A 19,026-nucleotide genomic window follows, 5' to 3' on the forward strand; every position below is an offset into this window, starting at 1 on the left:
ATGGAGAGAAGGTTTGAGAGGGGTTTAGGAAGTGGAAACATCAGGATCTGATGATAGCTTATGTAGGGGAGAGAGGGCTGGGGAGGGGTTACTGTCTTGTTATAAACACTGCCTAATGTGGACTGATTTCTTGTACATATTATGGAGGATGATGAATCTAAACTGCATGAGAAGCAAGACAAACCAGAAACAGAGTTATACAAAGCCCTTACCACCATGTTGCAGAAAAGCATTGCTTGGCAGCATCCCAGGCTACATTTTATTTATTTATTTATTTATTCATTTATTTATTCATTTATTTATTCATTTATTATTTATTTATTTATTATTTATTTATTTATTTATTTATTTATTTATTTATTTATTTATTTATTTATTTATTTATTTATTTATTTATTTATTTATTTATTTATTTATTTATTTATTTATTTATTTATTTATTTATTTATTTATTTATTTATTTATTTATTTATTTATTTATTTATTTATTTATTTATTTATTTATTTATTTATTTATTTATTTATTTATTTATTTATTTATTTATTTATTTATTTATTTATTTATTTATTTATTTATTTATTTATTTATTTATTTATTTATTTATTTATTTATTTATTTATTTATTTATTTATTTATTTATTTATTTATTTATTTATTTATTTATTTATTTATTTATTTATTTATTTATTTATTTATTTATTTATTTATTTATTTATTTATTTATTTATTTATTTATTTATTTATTTATTTATTTATTTATTTATTTATTTATTTATTTATTTATTTATTTATTTATTTATTTATTTATTTATTTATTTTGTCTTTTTCCGTGTCCGGCAACGGATCACAACCCTTGGTGTTGCTCCCGCGCCTCGCTCAGCCAGTGAGCGGGAACCGGTCTGTATGTGGGATCCGAACCCTCGGGCGGGAGCGCCGCTGCGCTTCCCAAGCGGAAGGGGCGCACTTATCCAGTGCGCCACCGGGCCGGCCCCCAGGCTACATTTTAAACTAAACACCCGAACGTGTGTTTTTTATAGTATCCCATAACATTTAAAAATACTTTTCTAACTTTGACATAAGTCTGTACTGCTTGTTCTAAGGTCAAATCCAATTCAATAGCAATATAATCAACACTTAAATATTTATCTTTGAATCCTGAGTCCAAGAAGTTTTTAATCTCACAGATGGATTAATAGCTTTTTTGTTGTTGTTTTTTAATTGAGTATTTTATATTATTTTGTTCTGTAAGAGTAAAAAGAAATATAGTATCTCAAAAGCAATTCTATTTATCAAACCTTTTTTAAGGAATACCAAACGTAAAGTATTGTGATTTGGCTATAGAGATTCTTGAAAATAGTGACATTAAAATCTTCAATAATCTATGGTTGAACTCAGAAAACATACACATTACTACAGTGTTCATTCCACTCAAGATCCTCAACTACTGCCTTTTTGTGGTTTTGTTGAGGTATGATTTACATACCATACAATTCACCCATTTAAAGTATACATTTCAGTGGTTCTTAGTATATTCACAGAGTTGTAGAATCACCACAAACAATTGTAGAACATTTTCATCATCCGAAAGAAACCCTATTTCTGCCAATCCTCTCATCGCTGCAGCCGTAGGCAACCACTCATTTACTTTCTGTCTCATAGATTTACCTCTTCTGGACGTTTCGTTTAGCTGGAGTCATATAATATGTGGTCTCAGCATAATGTTCCCAAGGTTCACCCACATTGGAGCATTTATCAGTACAGTTGGCCCTCCTTATCACTGGGTCCCTCATCAGTGGAGTTGCACGGTTTGACCTCTGTACTGGTCAGCTGCCCAAAAAAACTGTTTGGGAAAAAAAATTGCAACTGTACATGGACAGACTTTTTTTCCTTGTCATTATTCCCTGAACGATACAGTATAACAACTGTTTACATGGTATTTACATTGTGTTAGGTATTATAAGTAATTTAGAGATGATTTAAAGGGCCAAGCCCGTGGCGCACTTGGGAGAGTGCGGCGCTGGGAGCGCAGCAGCGCTCCCGCCGTGGGTTCGGATCCTATATAGGGATGACCGGTATGCTCACTGGCTGAGCGCGGTGCAGCCGGTCTCAAAAAGGACAAAAAAAAAAAAGAGATGATTTAAAGGGCCAAGCCCGTGGCGCACTTGGGAGAGTGCGGCGCTGGGAGCGCAGCAGCGCTCCCGCCGTGGGTTCGGATCCTATATAGGGATGACCGGTATGCTCACTGGCTGAGCGCGGTGCAGCCGGTCTCAAAAAGGACAAAAAAAAAAAAGAGATGATTTAAAGTATATAGGAGGATGTGCATAGGTTATATGCAAATACTATGCCATGTTATATCTGGGGCTTGAGCATCTGTGGATTTTGGTATCCACAAGGAGGTCCTAGAACCAATCCCTCATGGATACGGAGGGATGACTGTATTTTATTCCTTTTTTATGACTGAATGATATTCTATTGTATGGATATATACTACATTTTATTTATCCATTCATCAGTCAATGGGCATTGGGATTGTTTCCATCTTTTGGCTATTATGAATAATGATAATGCATATTCGTGTACAAGTTATGGTGTACACATATGTTTTCAGTTCTTTTGGGTGTATATCTAGGAGTGGAATCTCTGGGTCAAATAGTAAGTCTGTACTTACCTATTTGAGGAACTGCCAGACTATTTTCCATAGTGGCTGCACCATTTTTATACTCCCAACCAGCAGGTTATGAAGGTTTTGATTTCTCTACATCCTTGCTAACATTGTGATGTGAGAGCTTTTTACATTGTTATTGTCTGATGTTTTGATTGTAACCGTCCTTGTGGGTGTGAAGTGGTATTTTATTGTGGTACATTTTCCTGATGGTTAATGGTATTGATCATCTTTTCATGTGCTTATTGGTCATTTGTATACCTTTGTTGGCAAAATGTCTATTCAGACCCTTTGGCCACTTTTTAATTGGATTATTTGTATTTTATTATTGAGTTGTAAGAGTTCTTTATATGTTCTGGATACAGATCTCTTGTCAGATATGTTATTTGCAAATATTTTCTCTCATTCTGTGGGTATCAATGTTTTTTAGTAAATTCTCAAAAGATACCTATGTTTTATTTCATTGAGTGCTACTGCAGAGTTTTATAGTACTATTTTGTGTTTTGTATTATTTTTGCTTTTTTTGAAGACAATGTAAAAAGCTTTCACATTATAATTTGTGTTTTGTGTAAAATGTATATATACATATATATTAGAATTTTGTAAATTATTCTGCTCTTTGTTGATTATTAGGAGAGTAGCCAGTGATGTTATAAGGAAGCAAGTTTAGGCTGTTTTAATAATATTATTTTCTTATTTGTGATTATTAGCAAAGTTAAGTATTATGCTTTTTATTATCTTTTCTAAAACTTCACTTATTTTACAGCATATGAATTATTAATTCATAATTGTTTGTTCCTTATCTGTTCCTTCTCTTTTTCTCTTAAAAAAGAAATGTGGCCAAGGGTTTTGTCATTTGTTTGGATTTCTTTTTTGCACACTTTTTCATCTGTTTGTAGATTCAGTCCTGGATTCAGTCCTTCACTGAGGCTACTTTGCATGTGCTTTTTTATTTCTTTGTGCTCTGCTTTCAGTGAGGTTTCTCAGAGAATGTCTACTGGATAAATAGATTTTCAATGGCATTTGGGAAGAGTGTATTTATATTAGTTCTGTAGGAGTTTGGTCAAACTGCACTAATACAGCCACTTAAATAGATTCTTTACACACATCAGGTGTACTTGGCCACTTTGGAAATATGTTAATTTTTTTCTCCTGATAATACCTTGTGGTATGGAAGTACTTCTCTGTGCCAGAAGTTGGTTTCACTATGTGAAATTATTAGCACAAGAAAAAAGAAAAGTAAGTAAGTAGCTTGTATAGAAACTCTAATTTAAAGCATGTACAAATTTAGTAATGAGTGCTCTTCAGAGTTAATTGCAAACAGCTTTCTGGTTCTGTGGGCTGCTCCTCATTGCTAATTAAGTTTGCAAAGGTGATCTCCCCCCACTCCCAACACACATGCAAAGGAAGAAAAAGGATAGATCAGGATTCTGTGGTCCTTGATTAAATCCATGATTTATATGGACTGAGAAAATGGGCTAATATAGTAAAATGAAGGTTAAAATTCAGGAGTCAAAGAGTTCTTAAGTGAGCATGTTCTTTTGGTAAAGCAACAACCTCTCTTCTGATGCCTATTGGGATGTCAAGGATATAGGGACAGATAAACTGCAACAAAAGAAAGATTAAAGGAAATAGCAGGAAGCAGGGAAGGTGTTTTCTTGTGTAGGGGAGGCAGGAGGAAACACTACACACACGAGAGGAACTAGAACCTTAATGGATGCAGGTTGGCATGGACGAAGGTCATCTCTCTCTCTGATATTGAAAAAAGGAAAAGCAGTATTTATAGAGAGATATTTTGAAGCTGAAATATACACTTACCAAACAAAACTCAGAAAATACAAATTAGTAGGGAGAAAAAGAAATAAAGAGTTATTCATAGTCCCACCAACAAGACATTACAATGCTTTAGAGCTGTGTGGTCCAGAATGGTACCAGCCACATGTGGCTATTAAGCGCTTGAAATGTGGCCAGTGCAACTAAGTAACTGAACTTTTAATTTTATATTATTAATTTAAATTTAAATAGCCACATGGACAGTACAGCTATAGAACATTTGCATCATCATAGCAAATTCATTGGACAACTCTGCTCTAAAGTATTACTTCCTGGGCTTTAATGTAGTTGTTTTTTTTTTTTTTTAAAGGTGACCAGTAAGGGGATCTTAACCCTTGACTTGGTGTTAGCACCACGCTCACCCAGTGAGCGAACCAGCCATCCCTATGTGGGATCCGAACCCGGGGCCTTGGTGTTATCAGCACCGCACTCTACTGAGTGAGCCACGGGCCGGCCCCTTTAATGTAGTTGTTATGGTGAGCATAGCATTTCCTGACTGTATATTTTGTTTAGGTGGCCATTCCTCCTTGTAGATACCAGCCTATGAGAAAGCACAGGCTTTCTGCAGTCTCCTTCTGAAATTCCCCTTGGACTTCTGTGGTCATATCACACTTAAATTGATACTGTTTGTCATTATTGAACCATTCTCCTTCTCCACTCCTGCTAACTTCTCAGGTGGGCTCGGGATTTTTGGTCTGGCCAGTGGGGGAAGGTTTGGGGTTTCTCCTCCTTCTCTACCAGGCACGGCCTTGGGTTTGGGAGCCTGGAATGACCCTATTGTGCCAGACTGCAGCAAGCAGGCTCTCAGAATGTATGTGTGGAGGCTAGAAGACTTGAGTGTTTGAGGGAGGGAAAGGGTCCCCGAGATGACTCCGTTCCTGCCCTCTCTCCTCTTCTAGCACTGCCTCTGGGTCTTAACATTCCTCCTGCCCTACCCACACTATCCCACCTCTGTTGTCCAGGTGCATCCACTGTGGTGTCGTCCACCTGACCTTGGCCTTGCTGAAAAGTCACATCCAAGAGCGACATTGCCAGATTTTCCACAAATGTGCATTCTGTCCCATGGCCTTCAAGACTGCCAGCAGCACAGCGGACCATAGCACCACCCAGCACCCTACCCAGCCCCACAGACCCTCCCAGTGAGTGCAGTTCCAGGGCCAGTAGATCCTGTGGGGCAGAGGAGTGGCCTGAGTGCTGTAGGGGGTGGTGGAGGGCTGGGGAGCCAAGATTAGTGGCAGAGGTGCCTGGAGTCTAGTCTAAAGACATTCTGAGGCAGGGAAGTATCTACATTGGCTCAGTGTAGTGCTTTCCCCAACTTGACCCTGGTTCAGAGAGAGCCAAGATGGGGTGGAGGGACTGTGAGGTTCTGTCAGCAGAGCCTTGGCCACTTCATGCCCTGGGGCTTGTCTCATCAGGCTCATTTATAAGTGCTCCTGTGAAATGGTCTTCAACAAGAAGAGGCACATTCAGCAGCATTTTTACCAGAATGTCAGCAAGACGCAGGTGGGCATCTTCAAGTGCCCTGAGTGCCCACTCTTGTTCGTGCAGAAGCCGGAGTTGATGCAACATGTCAAGGTGGGATGTCTTGGGGAGGAGGCTGGGGAGGAGGGCACATACTTCAGGCCAGGGGTCTGACTCTGTGCATCTTTCCCCTTGCCCAGTCAGTAATCGCTCTCCCCATCCCCAGAGCACCCACGGTGTTCCCCGAAATGTGGACGAGCTGTCAAGCCTCCAGTCTTCAACAGACACGTCCTCAAGCCGCCCTGGTTCTCGAGTTCCCACTGAGCCCCCAGCCACTAACGTGGCTGCTCGGGGCAGCTCCCTGCCCTCTGGCCGCTGGGGCAGGCCTGAAGCCCATCGCAGAGCTGAAGCCAGGCCCCGGCTGAGGAACACTGGCTGGACCTGCCAGGAGTGCCAGGAGTGGGTTCCTGATCGGGAGAGCTATGTGTCCCACATGAAAAAGAGCCACGGTCGGGTAAGTGTAGCCACATGGTCATAGTACAGTACCAGATTCTCTGGACTTCTGTGGGATCAGAACCCCCTTCTGTAGCTGACCCCTTAGGGTTCCTGGTGATTTGGGCATGGGGGTATCACAGATCTTGAGGTCTTGGGGGCATCCTCCTTTCTGCCCACAAGAACCATGCATCCAGAGCTGTGGTTCTGAAGCTTCATGTCTTGTCACCTCCTCCCTTAGACATTGAAGCGGTACCCATGTCGGCAATGCGAACAGTCCTTCCACACCCCCAGCAGCCTGCGCAAACACATCCGCAACAACCACGACACAGTAAAGAAGGTCTACACTTGTGGGTGAGTCCCTGGAGATGGAAGTGAGGAGACCTGAAGTTCAAAAGACTCTAGCACCTTTGGGGCTTTTTTTTCTGCTGTGAGATCAGGAGTCTAAGGCAAAACACAAGCAATTTTCTAACTGGAAAAACACCATAGCTAAGTCAGAAGTCAGGGGCAGGTCAGAAACCAGCTTCCAGAACCTTACAGCTCCTGAGCCCTCCCCATCTTACTCTCTAGCCCTGGCTGCACAGCCAGTCAGTCATGAGTTTGAGTTTAAGAGGAGTGGTGGGGACATGATGTGAACCCTCCTGGCCAATAGGCTTCCACACCATCTGCCTGTGCCTCGGGATGTACCCTAGCAGTTTCATGCTGACCAGCACGTGGTCCTCTGGGCAGTGGTATCAGGGAATACAGTGTGAGATCATAGCTAAGGGCCAGGAGTCAAGAGTTCACTATTCTAACTTGCTGTTGTCTGCCACCCTGATTGGCTTTCTGGCTGGATATCTCCAGGGAGCAGCCAGCTCCAGCCAGCCAGCCTGAGGATACAGCTGTCTGCCTGCTATAGATTCCTTCCTCCTGGTCTTTATGTGAGGAGGATGGAGGGAGCCTGCAACTGAGGATCTCACCTACTTTTGTAGGTATTGCACAGAGGACAGCCCCAGTTTTCCTCGGCCCTCCCTCCTGGAGAGCCACATCAGCCTTATGCATGGTATCAGAAACCCTGATTTGAGCCAGACGTCCAAAGGCAGACCTCCGGGTGGACATTCCCCTCAGGTGAGTGTGGGCTTCCTGCTGGAGGGAGCTGGAGGGGCATTAAGAAGGCCACAGGGGGCCCATTTGTAGTTGTGGCCATGGAGTGACCAGGTGACAACTGCCCACAATGTGGGTCACTCTCTAGTCCTGTGTGACCCACCTGAGCACTGTAGAGGACAGGGGCCAAGACCCACAAGGCAGCCCATCAGTCTTTTCTTACTGTTGTTTCCCTGTCACTGTGATCCCCTCCTTAGGGATGCACTGTGATCTGTGGACATTGGAGCACTTTCATACATACCATCCTGTTTCTGCCTCACAGCAGTCCTGTGGGGCAGAGGCAGGTGGGGCTGCCATGTCGCATGAGGATGATACTGCTTGTCCCAGTAACTTTCCCCACCCACCCCTCATTAGTTATGGGGAGAGACAGGCCTAGAACCTGCTGTCCTGGCCCTTTGCCCCATGATCTCATTTCTGTTCCATGCCCCATTCCTATTTCTGGTGAACTTCTGGAGCAACCTGGTTTCCCCTCCTCACTGTAAGCTCTTCTCACCCCATGGTAGGGTGGGGGTACTCCATAGAGAGGTCAGGCATATCTGGGAAGCTCTGAGAGCTGCTTTGAATTCCAGGGCTTTCTTGAAACTTTCTTGGCTGTTCAGAGGGTATTGCTGGTGCCCACCAAGGGACGCCAAAAAAAAAAAAAAGAGAGTGGTGCTGGTTGGCAAAAGCCTTTTTTGGGGTATCAATTGTTTTTTTTTTGGCAACATCTGTCCATGAGTAAAATGCACATCCTCCCCTCCCCGCAAAATACACATACCCTTTGATACAGCAATTCTGCTTGTAGAACTTGAGATCTTTGGCCTTGGGCATAAAGAAGTGTGTTCAGGGATGTTCTCTGCAGTACTGTATGCAGTAACAAAGATCCTGCTCAGCTAAATGTCTGCCACTGGGGACTGTTCATCCCCACAAAGGGTTAGTGTGTCACCGTTAGAAGAATGAAGCCTCTGTACATGCTCCTATGGAGACAAGCTCCAATATATGTTGTTAAATAAGCAGGGTGAAGAAAACTGTGCATGGCATGCTATCATTTTGTAAAAGACAATCATTTTGTTTTTATATATGCATAGGATATCTCTTAGAGGAGCCATAAAACCCAAGTAATGGGTGTTCTTTGGAAAGCAGGCTTGGGGAGTGGGGTAGGAGGAACTTGATCTTCTCTATGTCCTTTCTATACCTCTGTAATGTTGTACCACATGCATATGTTACATTAAAAAACAAATAAAGAAGTGAAACAAACCAAACCTAAACCAGTATTCGGGGCTAGGGTGACCTGGGTCTGGGTGGTGTCTACTTTGAGTCCTTGGGCTGTACTAGTCATGTCTGGAGGCTCATGTCCAGGGCTCGGCCTGGACTCTGCTCACACTGTCTCTCTTTCAGGTGAACCATCTGAAAAGACCAGTCAGCGGAGCAGGAGATGCTCCAGGCACCGGCAATGGTGCGACTGGCTCTTCCACCAAAAGGCACAAGCCCCTTTTTCAGTGTGCAAAATGCAGCTTTGCCACGGACTCAGAGCTCGAGTTTCAGAGCCACATACCTCAGCACCAGATGGACAGCTCCACAGCCCAGTGTCTCCTCTGTGGCTTGTGCTACACCTCTGCCACTTCCCTTAGCCGCCACCTCTTCATTGTCCACAAGGTGAGAGACCAGGAGGAGGAGGAAGAGGAGGAGGCGGCAGAGCCAGAGGAGGGTTCCGGGGAGGAGGTGTCCATGGATGCTAGAGAGAATGGACTGGAAGAATATGCCGGCGAGCCTTTGTTGGCTAACCCAGAGGCGAGGAGATCACTGGGCCCAGCCCAGGAGAAGGATGGTGCCCAAGACGCTCAGAGCCAACCACAGGCCTCTCAGGACCAGGACAGTCACGCACTATCCCCTCAGGTGTGACCGGAGGCTTTGCACTGTGTGTGGTCAGGGAGGTGCCATGGAGCCCTCCACCTGCTGTGTGGACCGTGGGAAATAAAAGGCTTTGCCCCAGTGTGAGCGTGGCCAGGTGTGCCCTAGAGCAGCATCTGCCCTGAGCTGCCAGTGTTGAGTGTTGCCCAGCCCCAGGAAATGTGGGGTCGCCCAGGATCTTCACAGCTCTGAATTTGCTTCTGTTATTTGTGGCTTTGTGCTGCTTCTTGGTACCCCAACTCTTGTCTGTGTCCTTCCCACCCCACGCTGTTGATGAGGCCCAATCCCAATGCTGTCACCCTAGCTTGAAACCCCTCAGTAGCTGTGCTCTTCTGGGAGGCTCCCCGCTTGCTGCCTTCAGCTGGGGAATTTCTCAGATCTCTGCTTGCCTACAGGCACCAGCTCTCCTTCCTGCCTTCAGAGCCTGAGAAGAAGGGGCATGAAGAGGGCTGACACAGTCACCCCGGGAGAGCTCTGCTCAGCCTGGGTTGGCGAGGGCCCTTGGTTACCTTGTCCTTCCTGTCTTCTCTGATTCTTTTCCCCCAAAATAGTCCGGAGAACTAATTGTCACACTGGCTTATCATGTCTCTGTGGGTGGGAGAAACTTCTGCAGCACACCTCTGTTTGGAACCCAGGGAGAGTGGGAGGTATGGCACAGGCAGGCAGGCAGGTGCCAAGAGCCAGACTCCCTTCAGAAGGAGCTGTGGGTGGGTCTTTGTTCTGCTGCTGCTCTGCCCTTCCTGACAAGTGGGGTTTGCAGCACACGGCCATTGGAATGTTTGTATTCTTCTGTGCCATTAGAGAGGCTGATGCCCCAGGTAGGCCAGCCCCTCCTCCTCTTGGCTACACTCATGTTGCTCAGACTATATTTCAAATAAAAATCTTCTTATCATGCAGGTAGGCTCTTGTATTCCTCTTCAAGGGAGCCTGGCCCTACTCTGCTCTATCTTAGGGTCCTTCCTAGACTTCCCTTGTTTGTTCCATCTCTGAGGGAGAACAGTGCTTCCTACTGTCCAAGGAAGGTCCTCTCTAAATTCTGGAGCTTGTGATTAGGAAACCAGGAGCCCCAGACTTGGTTCTTTGGAGACCTTGTGAAGGGGTGAGGGGAGAATCTCAATACCGGTCAAGAGTCACCTCTAAGGTTTCCCCTGGGCTAGTGGCATTGGCTTTTTTTTTTTTTTTTTTTTTTTTTTTTTTTTTTTCCTTTTTGTCTTTTTCCATGTCCAGCAACGGATCGCAACCCTCAGTGTCGCCCCCGGACCGGACCGGGACCGGCAACGGGATTGCAACCCTCGGTGTTGCTCCCACGCCTCGCTCAGCCAGTGAGCGGGAACCGGTCTGTATGTGGGATCCGAACCCTCGGGCGGGAGCGCCGCCGCACTTCCCAAGCGGCGCACTATAGCAGTGCGCCACCGGGCCGGCCCTAGTGGCATTGGCTTTATGGCCTATTAAAGTTTTCTGGTCACCTCCATCTTTCTTACAAATGGATTTTCAATGTAAGGGAACCCTTTACTGATGAGGGGGGAAAAGAGGTGGAGAGGAGGAATTCTGTAGTTTCTTGTAGTAGTCAAGAGACTTTGGTATTGCCACTGCCACAGGGAACTCAGATATGGCAGAATTGGGGTTAGATTTGGGAGGCTGGGCTATCTTTTCAATTGGTGGCCTCCCCAAACACTAGGAGCGAGCTGTGTAGAGGTGTCCTCTGACCTCTGTACCCAGTGGCATGGGGCTGTACCCAGCAGGATCTAGTGTAGTGATGGGAAGTGGGTGCTGGCTGGGTCCTGAGAGGTGATCTTTCAAGGCAGGCATTGAATATCAATTATAAATTAAGTCAGATAAATATGCCTGACCTTTTCCAGATTGAAAAAAAAAAACAAAACATTTCTTCCTCTATCAAATGCCAAATTTTTAGTGAAAATGCTAGCAATGGAAAAGGTTAGTGTTTGCCTCAGTTTCAGAGAGAGACTGGCTGTCTGTGCCATTTTAATGATGGCTCTTCCCTGCAAGGCCACCACCTCCCTGCTTGTCAAGCTGGTAGCAAGGGCAAGCCAGGCCTACTTCCAGCTGCCTGCAAAGCCAGAGCTAGCCGCACTTAGCTGTTGTCCCTTTCCTAATTCCAATTGCAGGGAGCCAGCCCTGCACCCCGGGTCCATTCACAAGAGCAGATTCTAGAGGAGGCTGATAGAAGGGTTTGAAATGGATAGCTGAACCCCCTTCCGCTCAGAAACTATGAAAGCTCGAGCAGATAAAGACGAGGTGGTGAAATTGCAGGTTTGACCATCCATGCTGACCCCAGATACATCTCTGCTCCCTGGGAACAAGTGTGGGGTGGAAGAATGGCAAGCCACTTACTGGCAAACTTGGGTCATGGCCTGGGTTCTGCCCTTAACCAGCTCTTAACAAAACCCCTAACCTCACTGGCTCCTCCCTTTCAAAACAGAGCTAGTAATTTCCATCCAACTGGCTTCACAGGCTTTTGTGAGATCATGATTCTGGAAGCATTTTCTGGCTTATAAAATACTACATGAATGTAGGGGATTCTTTACTTGACTTTAGGGCATGGAGGGTAGAGCACACCTTGTCTGCTGTTTAGACTTGGATGCTGATTGTCAGTTATGAATTGGCCCGGGACACCTATCCATTATTCAGTAATAGTGATGATAGTGGCATTTTAGGCCCTGCTCATGTGCCCAGCATCTTGCTAAACACTTTCTGGTGATTCTCTCATTTAATCTTCACAAAGATCTCACAGTTATTCTCTGTTTTAAAGAGAAGACAGCTGAGGCTCAGTGAGGTTAAGTGATGTGGTGGGCCACCTGTAATGATGGTGCTGAGTCAAGCCTATTGACTGCTGTGCTGCCTTAGTGACCAAGCCTGCTTTGGCTGGCTGCCGGCTTGTCAGTGCTTTGCAGCCGTCCGGAAGTCCATTTTTCTATTTCCCATACAGTTGGGGTGCCCCACAAGTGCCAGATTCTCTTTGAGTCCATCTGTGCCTTGTCACCCCAAGGAGGACACATGCAGTGTCTCTATGACCTTTCATTCTCACTGGGATTTTGGGGGGACCTCCCAGAAAAGGTTGCCCAATCCTCATAGGGAACACATGGTTCCCTCAGAGTCCAGTATCTTCTGATCTTTTCTTTTTCAAGATGTTTTTTAATGGTTGTGCTCTCATTTGTCATCCTCAGAAAATGCTTGCTGTAACAAGCACTTATCTGCACATTATGCTGCAGTGAATGCTCTACTGATCAAGTTAAACAGATAAGATCCCCACCCTTGTAGAAACTACAATTTAATATACTCTTAAGGCTTGACAAATGACTAGTATTTAATTTCCAATGGCTTTATCTCTGTAAAATGATATGCTGAATTACTATTAGCTAATTGTAGAAAGAACTTTCCCCTTAACTTATGTAAACAGTCTGGTTTTTAAAAACTTATCAGTTGTGGCCCAACAAGTTCAATACTTTGCCTTCCCCAAGACTGAGGAAACTCCGCCCTGTTCACCACTGTGTATTCAGCACGAGGCAGTTTCTTTTACTTTTATTTTTAGTTTGTTTTGAAAAATTAATACATATACGTGGTTAAGACATCCAACAATACAGAAGCATATAATAAAAAATAAATTTCCCAGTGGATGTCAGCCTCTAGTCCCCTCTCCAGAGTTAATCACTGTTCTCTATCTTGTGTATCTTTTCAGAGCAATTCTATGCATTTACAAGTTTATAAATATGTATATTTATATATATATTTTTAATACAAATGGTAGCATTCTATACACAGTGTTCTGAAGCTTGCTTTTTCATTTCTATAGTTTTTGGAGATTGTTCCAAACTCATACACTGGGTACGTGTAATTCTTCAAAACCTCCTAGCACAGTTCCTTGCATACAGTGGTTCAAAAAGTATACAGATGGTGAGTGAATGCATGAATGAATCTGATTTAACTAGTAGCTGCAAAGTTCTCTTAGGGTCTGATCAAGACAGGACCTTCTAGATTCTAGAACATGTCCCCCTGTCGTTTCCAAGGGGTTCAGGCTGCTGTTCACCTTCTTCATCAACAGATGCCTTAGCAGTTGTAGGAACTGAGTAGAAGAAGGATTGGGCCCCAGAAGGAAAGAGCAGAGACTAGCACTCAGGTCCCAAGTATGGGTTTTTTCCCAGATCCCTATTTAAAATATCTTTTTCTTATTGGAAAATGATGTAACATTTTTAGAGAAAATTAACACATATTTATAATCTCATTCACCTTTGCAGTTATTTTAATTTTTGCATATCACTTTCCAGTCCTTGTTCACTACATTCATTGTTGAATTTATGGTATAATTATAACAATGGTTAACATTGAACATTTCTCTATAGCAGACATTATTCACACATTTATTCTCTTATTTGTTCTCATAACAATCCTATAAGATAGACACTACTGTTAGGCTTTGAAGACAGTAAAATTGATGTTCAGAGCAGTTAAGTGACATCTGTTGCTTGAGCAGTAACTGCGACAGCTATTGCTGAGAGGTACTGACTTTTTTTTTTCAATTTTTAAAATATTTTGGCAGCTGGACTTTTTTTTAAAGAATGAGAAGATATAGCTGTTGAGGAAAAGAAGAGCTGAGATACAAAGAGTTACTTAGAAAAAGACTTGGAAGGGAGGAAAAAGACTGGTTCAACCTGCAAGAAGACCAGGAGAGGCCTGGGCTGGGAGGGGGCTTTGCTAGATACCACTGAAGATGTGGTTTGTGACCTGGGGCCAATTGACTAATTGCTGCCCCCGATATACCCTCTCATTTAATGATTACTTTATTTTGGAAATTGCCTAGATTTGTGGCAGTCCAGAGTGGAATCAGAGCAGGTGGATTGGGGAGGACACTTGGCTGGGGCATCTCTATCCTTGAGTCCCCAATTCCCCTCCCAATTAAACCAGAATCAGGAGTGGTTTCTTGCCAGTAATCCTTTAATTGCTGTCCAGTTACCCAAGCACAGCTGCGGCTACATCTCCAGTCTTCGGATGTGAGCGTGCCAGAGTGGCCAGTTCATCCTAGAGCAACAGGACCTGAAGTCTCCCCGCTTTTGCAATAGAGGCTCAGCTGCCTGAGCTGGAGCTGTGGCAGCTCTTGGAGGGAGGTCAGACAGCCAAGAGGCAGGAGGGGCAGCTTGCAGCACAGGGCAGTAGGTTTCCATGGGAGGACAGGACCAGCAGAGATTTGGGCTTTGTTGAGCTCAGAGCCAAGACCTTTAGAATGAGTGGAATCAAGAGAAGGAAAAACAGAAAAAGGAAACTGGTGGAGGTGGATAGGTATTTGATTAATTTATCATGCTATTAATGACACATTGAGATGGGCCACAGGTCTGGGGAGCTTTGAGGACTGGAGTGGAAAATGCATGAGGGCTATTGAAGAAACTTCGTGTTTCATCAGGAAAAGAGATGTTCTATGATTGGTATTTTCACTCTTTTGCAGAGCTATTATATCAGAAAGGAGCCTAGACTTCTGTGTGGCCTCAGAACAGAATTAGACTCAGAATAAAAAGAAATCCACCTGAAAATGAAATGGGCTGCCTGGAGGAGTAGCATATTCCCACTCCATGGAGACGTCCATGCACAGGCTGGGGCACCTCCAGCAGGAGTATCTAGACAGCTCTGAGGTGCTGCAATGGCAGGGTGGGGATAGAAGTGGAGAGGGTACGTAATGACGGCCAAGTTCCCTTTCTGCCAATCCTGATTGGTCCCTACCCCGTTTCCTCCCCACCACACAGCTGGGGCCATATGTTCTTCTCTTTAGACATCTCCCTGCCCGAGGCCAGGGGACCACCTCTGGCCCCTAGGAGCTCCACGTTAACTCTTTGAGACTGGCATATGGCCACTCTTGTTTGGTGGCCCGTCTCTCACCTTAGATTTCAGCTGTAGTCATTGGGTTGCTTCTACCTTGTTCAGGGGGCCAGTGTTTGCTTTCTATAACCCAATTTTGGTAACCCATTACTGCTTGATAGTGTCTTTCCCCTTGGGCTCTTTTGAGAAATTTGGCAATCAAGGGAAGTGAAAGATGGGGTAAATATTTCAGGGAAAAGCAAACATTTGGTCATCCTCATAGGCTATGGGGAAAGAGGCCAGGCAATGGAGGACAGAGAGAGCTGTGAGTGCAGGGCTGCCAAGAAGGCCACAGTTTGGGAGCTTTGGAAAGGAACAACAGTACATTTTGAAGCAGAGGTTACTGCAACACAGGGACAACATAAATAGCCTGACCTCCTTCATAGTTGACATTTTTGCCTGATGGTCTCACTTTTCCCTGTATTTTGAAGGACAGTTGAGCATTGCAAGTGAGGAAGGCAAAGGGGAGATTGGAATCTTATTTGAAACCATTGCTTTGGGGAAAGGAAAGTTCAGCTTGGGAGAATGTAAAAGGATTGTAAAAATGCCTGAGATAGGACTCAGGTTAGAAACCAGAAATGTTGGCCCTCCCTGGAGCAAGAAGCCCACAACCAGATTCCAGGTTAGGAACCAGCAAGGTAGACTTAGTAGAAGGTCAAGGGGCAAATGAAAGTGTTAAGGGAAACTGCAGGTTCCCAGTCAGGGAACCAAGATGTTAAGGGAAACTGAGGAAATTGCAGGTCTCACCAGCTAAGTCTAGGTTCTTGGTGTCTCGAACAAAGAATTGGATGAGACACTCCAGAGGTGAAAAGCAAAGAGTGGTTTTATTTAGTAAAGAGAATACACTAGGGAGAGGATGGAGCGGGCTCAAGCGAGAAAAAATGGCTCAAGAGCACCAACAGGTATATTTCCCGGGTTTAAGTCCTCCCAGCTGGATTTGTGTCATTTGGTCATTGGTTGAGCCCTGGTAATCTCTGCTGTTTGGTACCTTAGCTGGTGGGAGCTCATTGGTCAAACCGAATGGCACCCAACATGGAGGCGGAGATCCCTGTCTTTGTCTCCTGTGGTGGTTTTTACGGATGTGCATGCCTACATCTCGTTTTCCCACTTCAAATAACTAGATTTCCTCTTCCCGCTCTTGTCCTTTTCTAACTTCCCACTGCAAAAGGAGATACATGAGGAAAGTGTAGTTGAAGTTACTGTCCACTCTATACTGTGTCTGTGTATATATAGGGATGGGATGAGGGTAGATAAGAGAAGCTGGGAAGGAATTCTAGAGTGTAGAGGTTAAGGGGTGAGTTGAGGTCTGGAGTTACCCTTAAGGTGAGGGCAGGCTTGGGAGGTGGAAGGATAACAGGATGGCATTTTGGAGGTAGAGAAATTCCTGGTGACAATGTTCAAGTGGTGGGCATTTGATTTGTTTGCTAAAGGGTAGTGGGGGTGAGGGTCTTTGAAAGGACAAGGTCAATGGACCTCCTGCCAGGGGTGTTGGCTGGGTCCTCAAAGAGGCTATGATGATGGCAGAGGACCAGAACCTGGTGCATGGTGGCACTCAATATGAGGTGGCCATTGTTTTTAATAAGTTCAGTTGGATGAATGTGAGGAATGTGGAATGGTGTCCTGATAGCTAAATATTGGGGTTAAGTATTGGGTAATGTATGTCATGGCCAGTGCCTCAAAGGAGGATGGATTGCACCCTTTGAATTTTGTTAGCATTGGAAGAGAGAGAGCTGGCTAGAAGGGGAAGAGATGGAAGTAAGTCAAAATAAAAGGTATGTTTAAACTCATCCAGACCTTGGTGAGAGGGGCTGAGGTAGTTGAGTGGGAGCATCCTGGGAGACTCTGCCAGGCTCTGACAGAGAGCAGCTTCCCCTGTTACATACACTAAGCACGTTAATTAACACGAGCCCAAGATTTTTCTACCACAAAGACCAAGTTTACTCTGGGGCCCTGGGAAGTTCAAAACAACCAGGAGAAGGGATCCTGGCACCAATAACAAATCCCTACAGCACTTATCAGTACTCATATTTAATGGCAAACACTGACTGCCTTGTACTACGTGATTTCCTAACACAGAACGAGAGCATGTGCTCCTCTGTACTCATTCACACCATATACAAACCTCTATCAGAGGATTTATGATGATTCTGTTTTACTTTTTCTATCTTTCATTCAGTCTTGAGAGGTTCTTGAGGGCGGAGACTATAACTTATTCATTTATGTAACCTCAGCACCTGGCAAAATGACTGGCATCTAGTAGTCAGTAGTTACTTAATAAATACTTGGGCTAGCCAGTTAGCTCTGTTGGTTAGAGCACAGCCTTATAACACCAAGGTCATGGGTTCAGGTCCCCATACAGGCCAACCACCAAAAATAAATAAATAAATACTTGCTGAATGAACAGCACTGACCTTCAGGATCATAAGTGGAATGCCCCACTCCCCTTTACGAAGGAGAAAGCTAAAGTTCAGGAAAGTCGTAAGCCACTTGCTCAAGGTCACACAGCTGCTCAGTGGAAGAGCAGGATTATTCTCTGGACTCTAGTCCTCTTTAGACAACAACACTTTACATGTCAGCTCTCTTGTTAGACTGTAAGCTCGGAGAGGAAAGACATTGACCCCGAGGGCCTTGACTCTCCTTACTCAGGTTTGTCCCCTAGCATCAGGAACTTAGAGAAAATCTGCTTGTTAGATTTGCAGATAGCAAGAAGCTAGGAAGTATAGATTATCCTATAGATGAACACTGATGACGGGCAGAATTTTAAAAAATCTAGACAGGAAGGAAAGGGAATTTGAGAGTTAGAAGATGTTTTTTAACTTAAAACAAAACAATACCAAATCAGGTAAGATTTTGCACTTGGGATACAAAAGACTTCATAAGGAGGAATGGAAAAGACAGATATACAGTGGTTCCTGTTGAAAACTTGCAAGCTTAGGAGTCAATGAAATGATTTGGCTGCCCAAAAAGTTGTCGTTAATGTGTGGAGCTCAGAACCAGAGAGGTGCTAATTTAGTTATAGGTTGTTCTGGTCTAACCTCTGTAGGGATCACATTTTCAAAAGGAAATTGATAAACCGTTGTAACTAGTGGCAGCATATCCATTGTCCATCCATGTGAGAAACAGCCTAGAAGGGAATTCCAGGTTCCCCAGGGTGCGAGTCCAGGCTCTGGCCCCTGCCTAGTCCTCGACTCTCTACTTGCCCATCTCTTTTACACTTGAGTGACATGCATACCAGGCTGTTTCATACCTCCATATCTTTACACATATTGTTACCTCTATCTGGAATATTCTGTCCCCACTGCCCTTCACTCCCAACAGTCTACTTGGTGAGCACCTACGTAATTTTCAAAATCCTTCTCAAGCTTTACTTCCTTGTAAAACTGTCCTAACCAAATCCCCAGGCAGAACTACACTCTTTTGGGGCCGGCCTGTGGCTCACTCGGTAGAGTGTGGTGCTGATAACACCAAGGCCACGGGTTCGGATCCTATATAGGGATGGCCGGTTTGCTCACTGGCTGAGCGTGGTGCTGACAACACCAAGCCAAGGGTTGAGATCCCCTTACCGGTCATCTTCTATAAAAAATAAATAAATAAATAAAATAAAATAAAATAAAATAAAATAAAATAAAGTAATTTAAAAATAAAATATTTAGGGCCGGCCCGTGGCTCACTTGGGAGAGTG

General features: G+C 44.3%; 2 protein-coding genes across 5 annotated transcripts in view; both read left to right on the forward strand.

Annotated features, from left to right (window-relative positions):
* The window catches only part of ZNF592 (zinc finger protein 592), a 44,833-nt gene extending 34,457 nt beyond the window's left edge, over positions 1 to 10,376 (forward strand). For 3 of the 4 annotated variants that reach the window (XM_008565765.1, XM_008565774.1, XM_008565755.1), the window contains 6 exons: positions 5,459 to 5,635; positions 5,912 to 6,071; positions 6,184 to 6,471; positions 6,691 to 6,803; positions 7,421 to 7,556; positions 8,970 to 10,376. In XM_008565765.1, coding sequence (XP_008563987.1) covers positions 5,459 to 5,635; positions 5,912 to 6,071; positions 6,184 to 6,471; positions 6,691 to 6,803; positions 7,421 to 7,556; positions 8,970 to 9,473 — 1,378 coding nt within the window. In that variant the 3' untranslated portion in view covers positions 9,474 to 10,376. Of the gene's footprint in view, positions 1 to 5,458; positions 5,636 to 5,911; positions 6,072 to 6,183; positions 6,472 to 6,690; positions 6,804 to 7,420; positions 7,557 to 8,659; positions 8,828 to 8,969 lie in introns of those variants that run through there. The other variant, XM_008565784.1, reaches the window with a different exon arrangement.
* Positions 10,377 to 16,364: 5,988 nt separating this feature from the next.
* ALPK3 (alpha-kinase 3) overlaps positions 16,365 to 19,026 on the forward strand; it is a 58,913-nt gene continuing 56,251 nt past the window's right edge. Inside the window, 1 exon segment of the mRNA XM_008565887.1 lies at positions 16,365 to 16,425. Within this exon segment, the coding sequence (XP_008564109.1) occupies positions 16,365 to 16,425 (61 nt within the window).

The sequence above is a fragment of the Galeopterus variegatus genome, unplaced genomic scaffold, assembly GCF_000696425.1.
Source record: "Galeopterus variegatus unplaced genomic scaffold, G_variegatus-3.0.2 Scaffold14, whole genome shotgun sequence".
In the NCBI taxonomy this organism is placed as follows: Eukaryota; Metazoa; Chordata; class Mammalia; order Dermoptera; family Cynocephalidae; genus Galeopterus; species Galeopterus variegatus.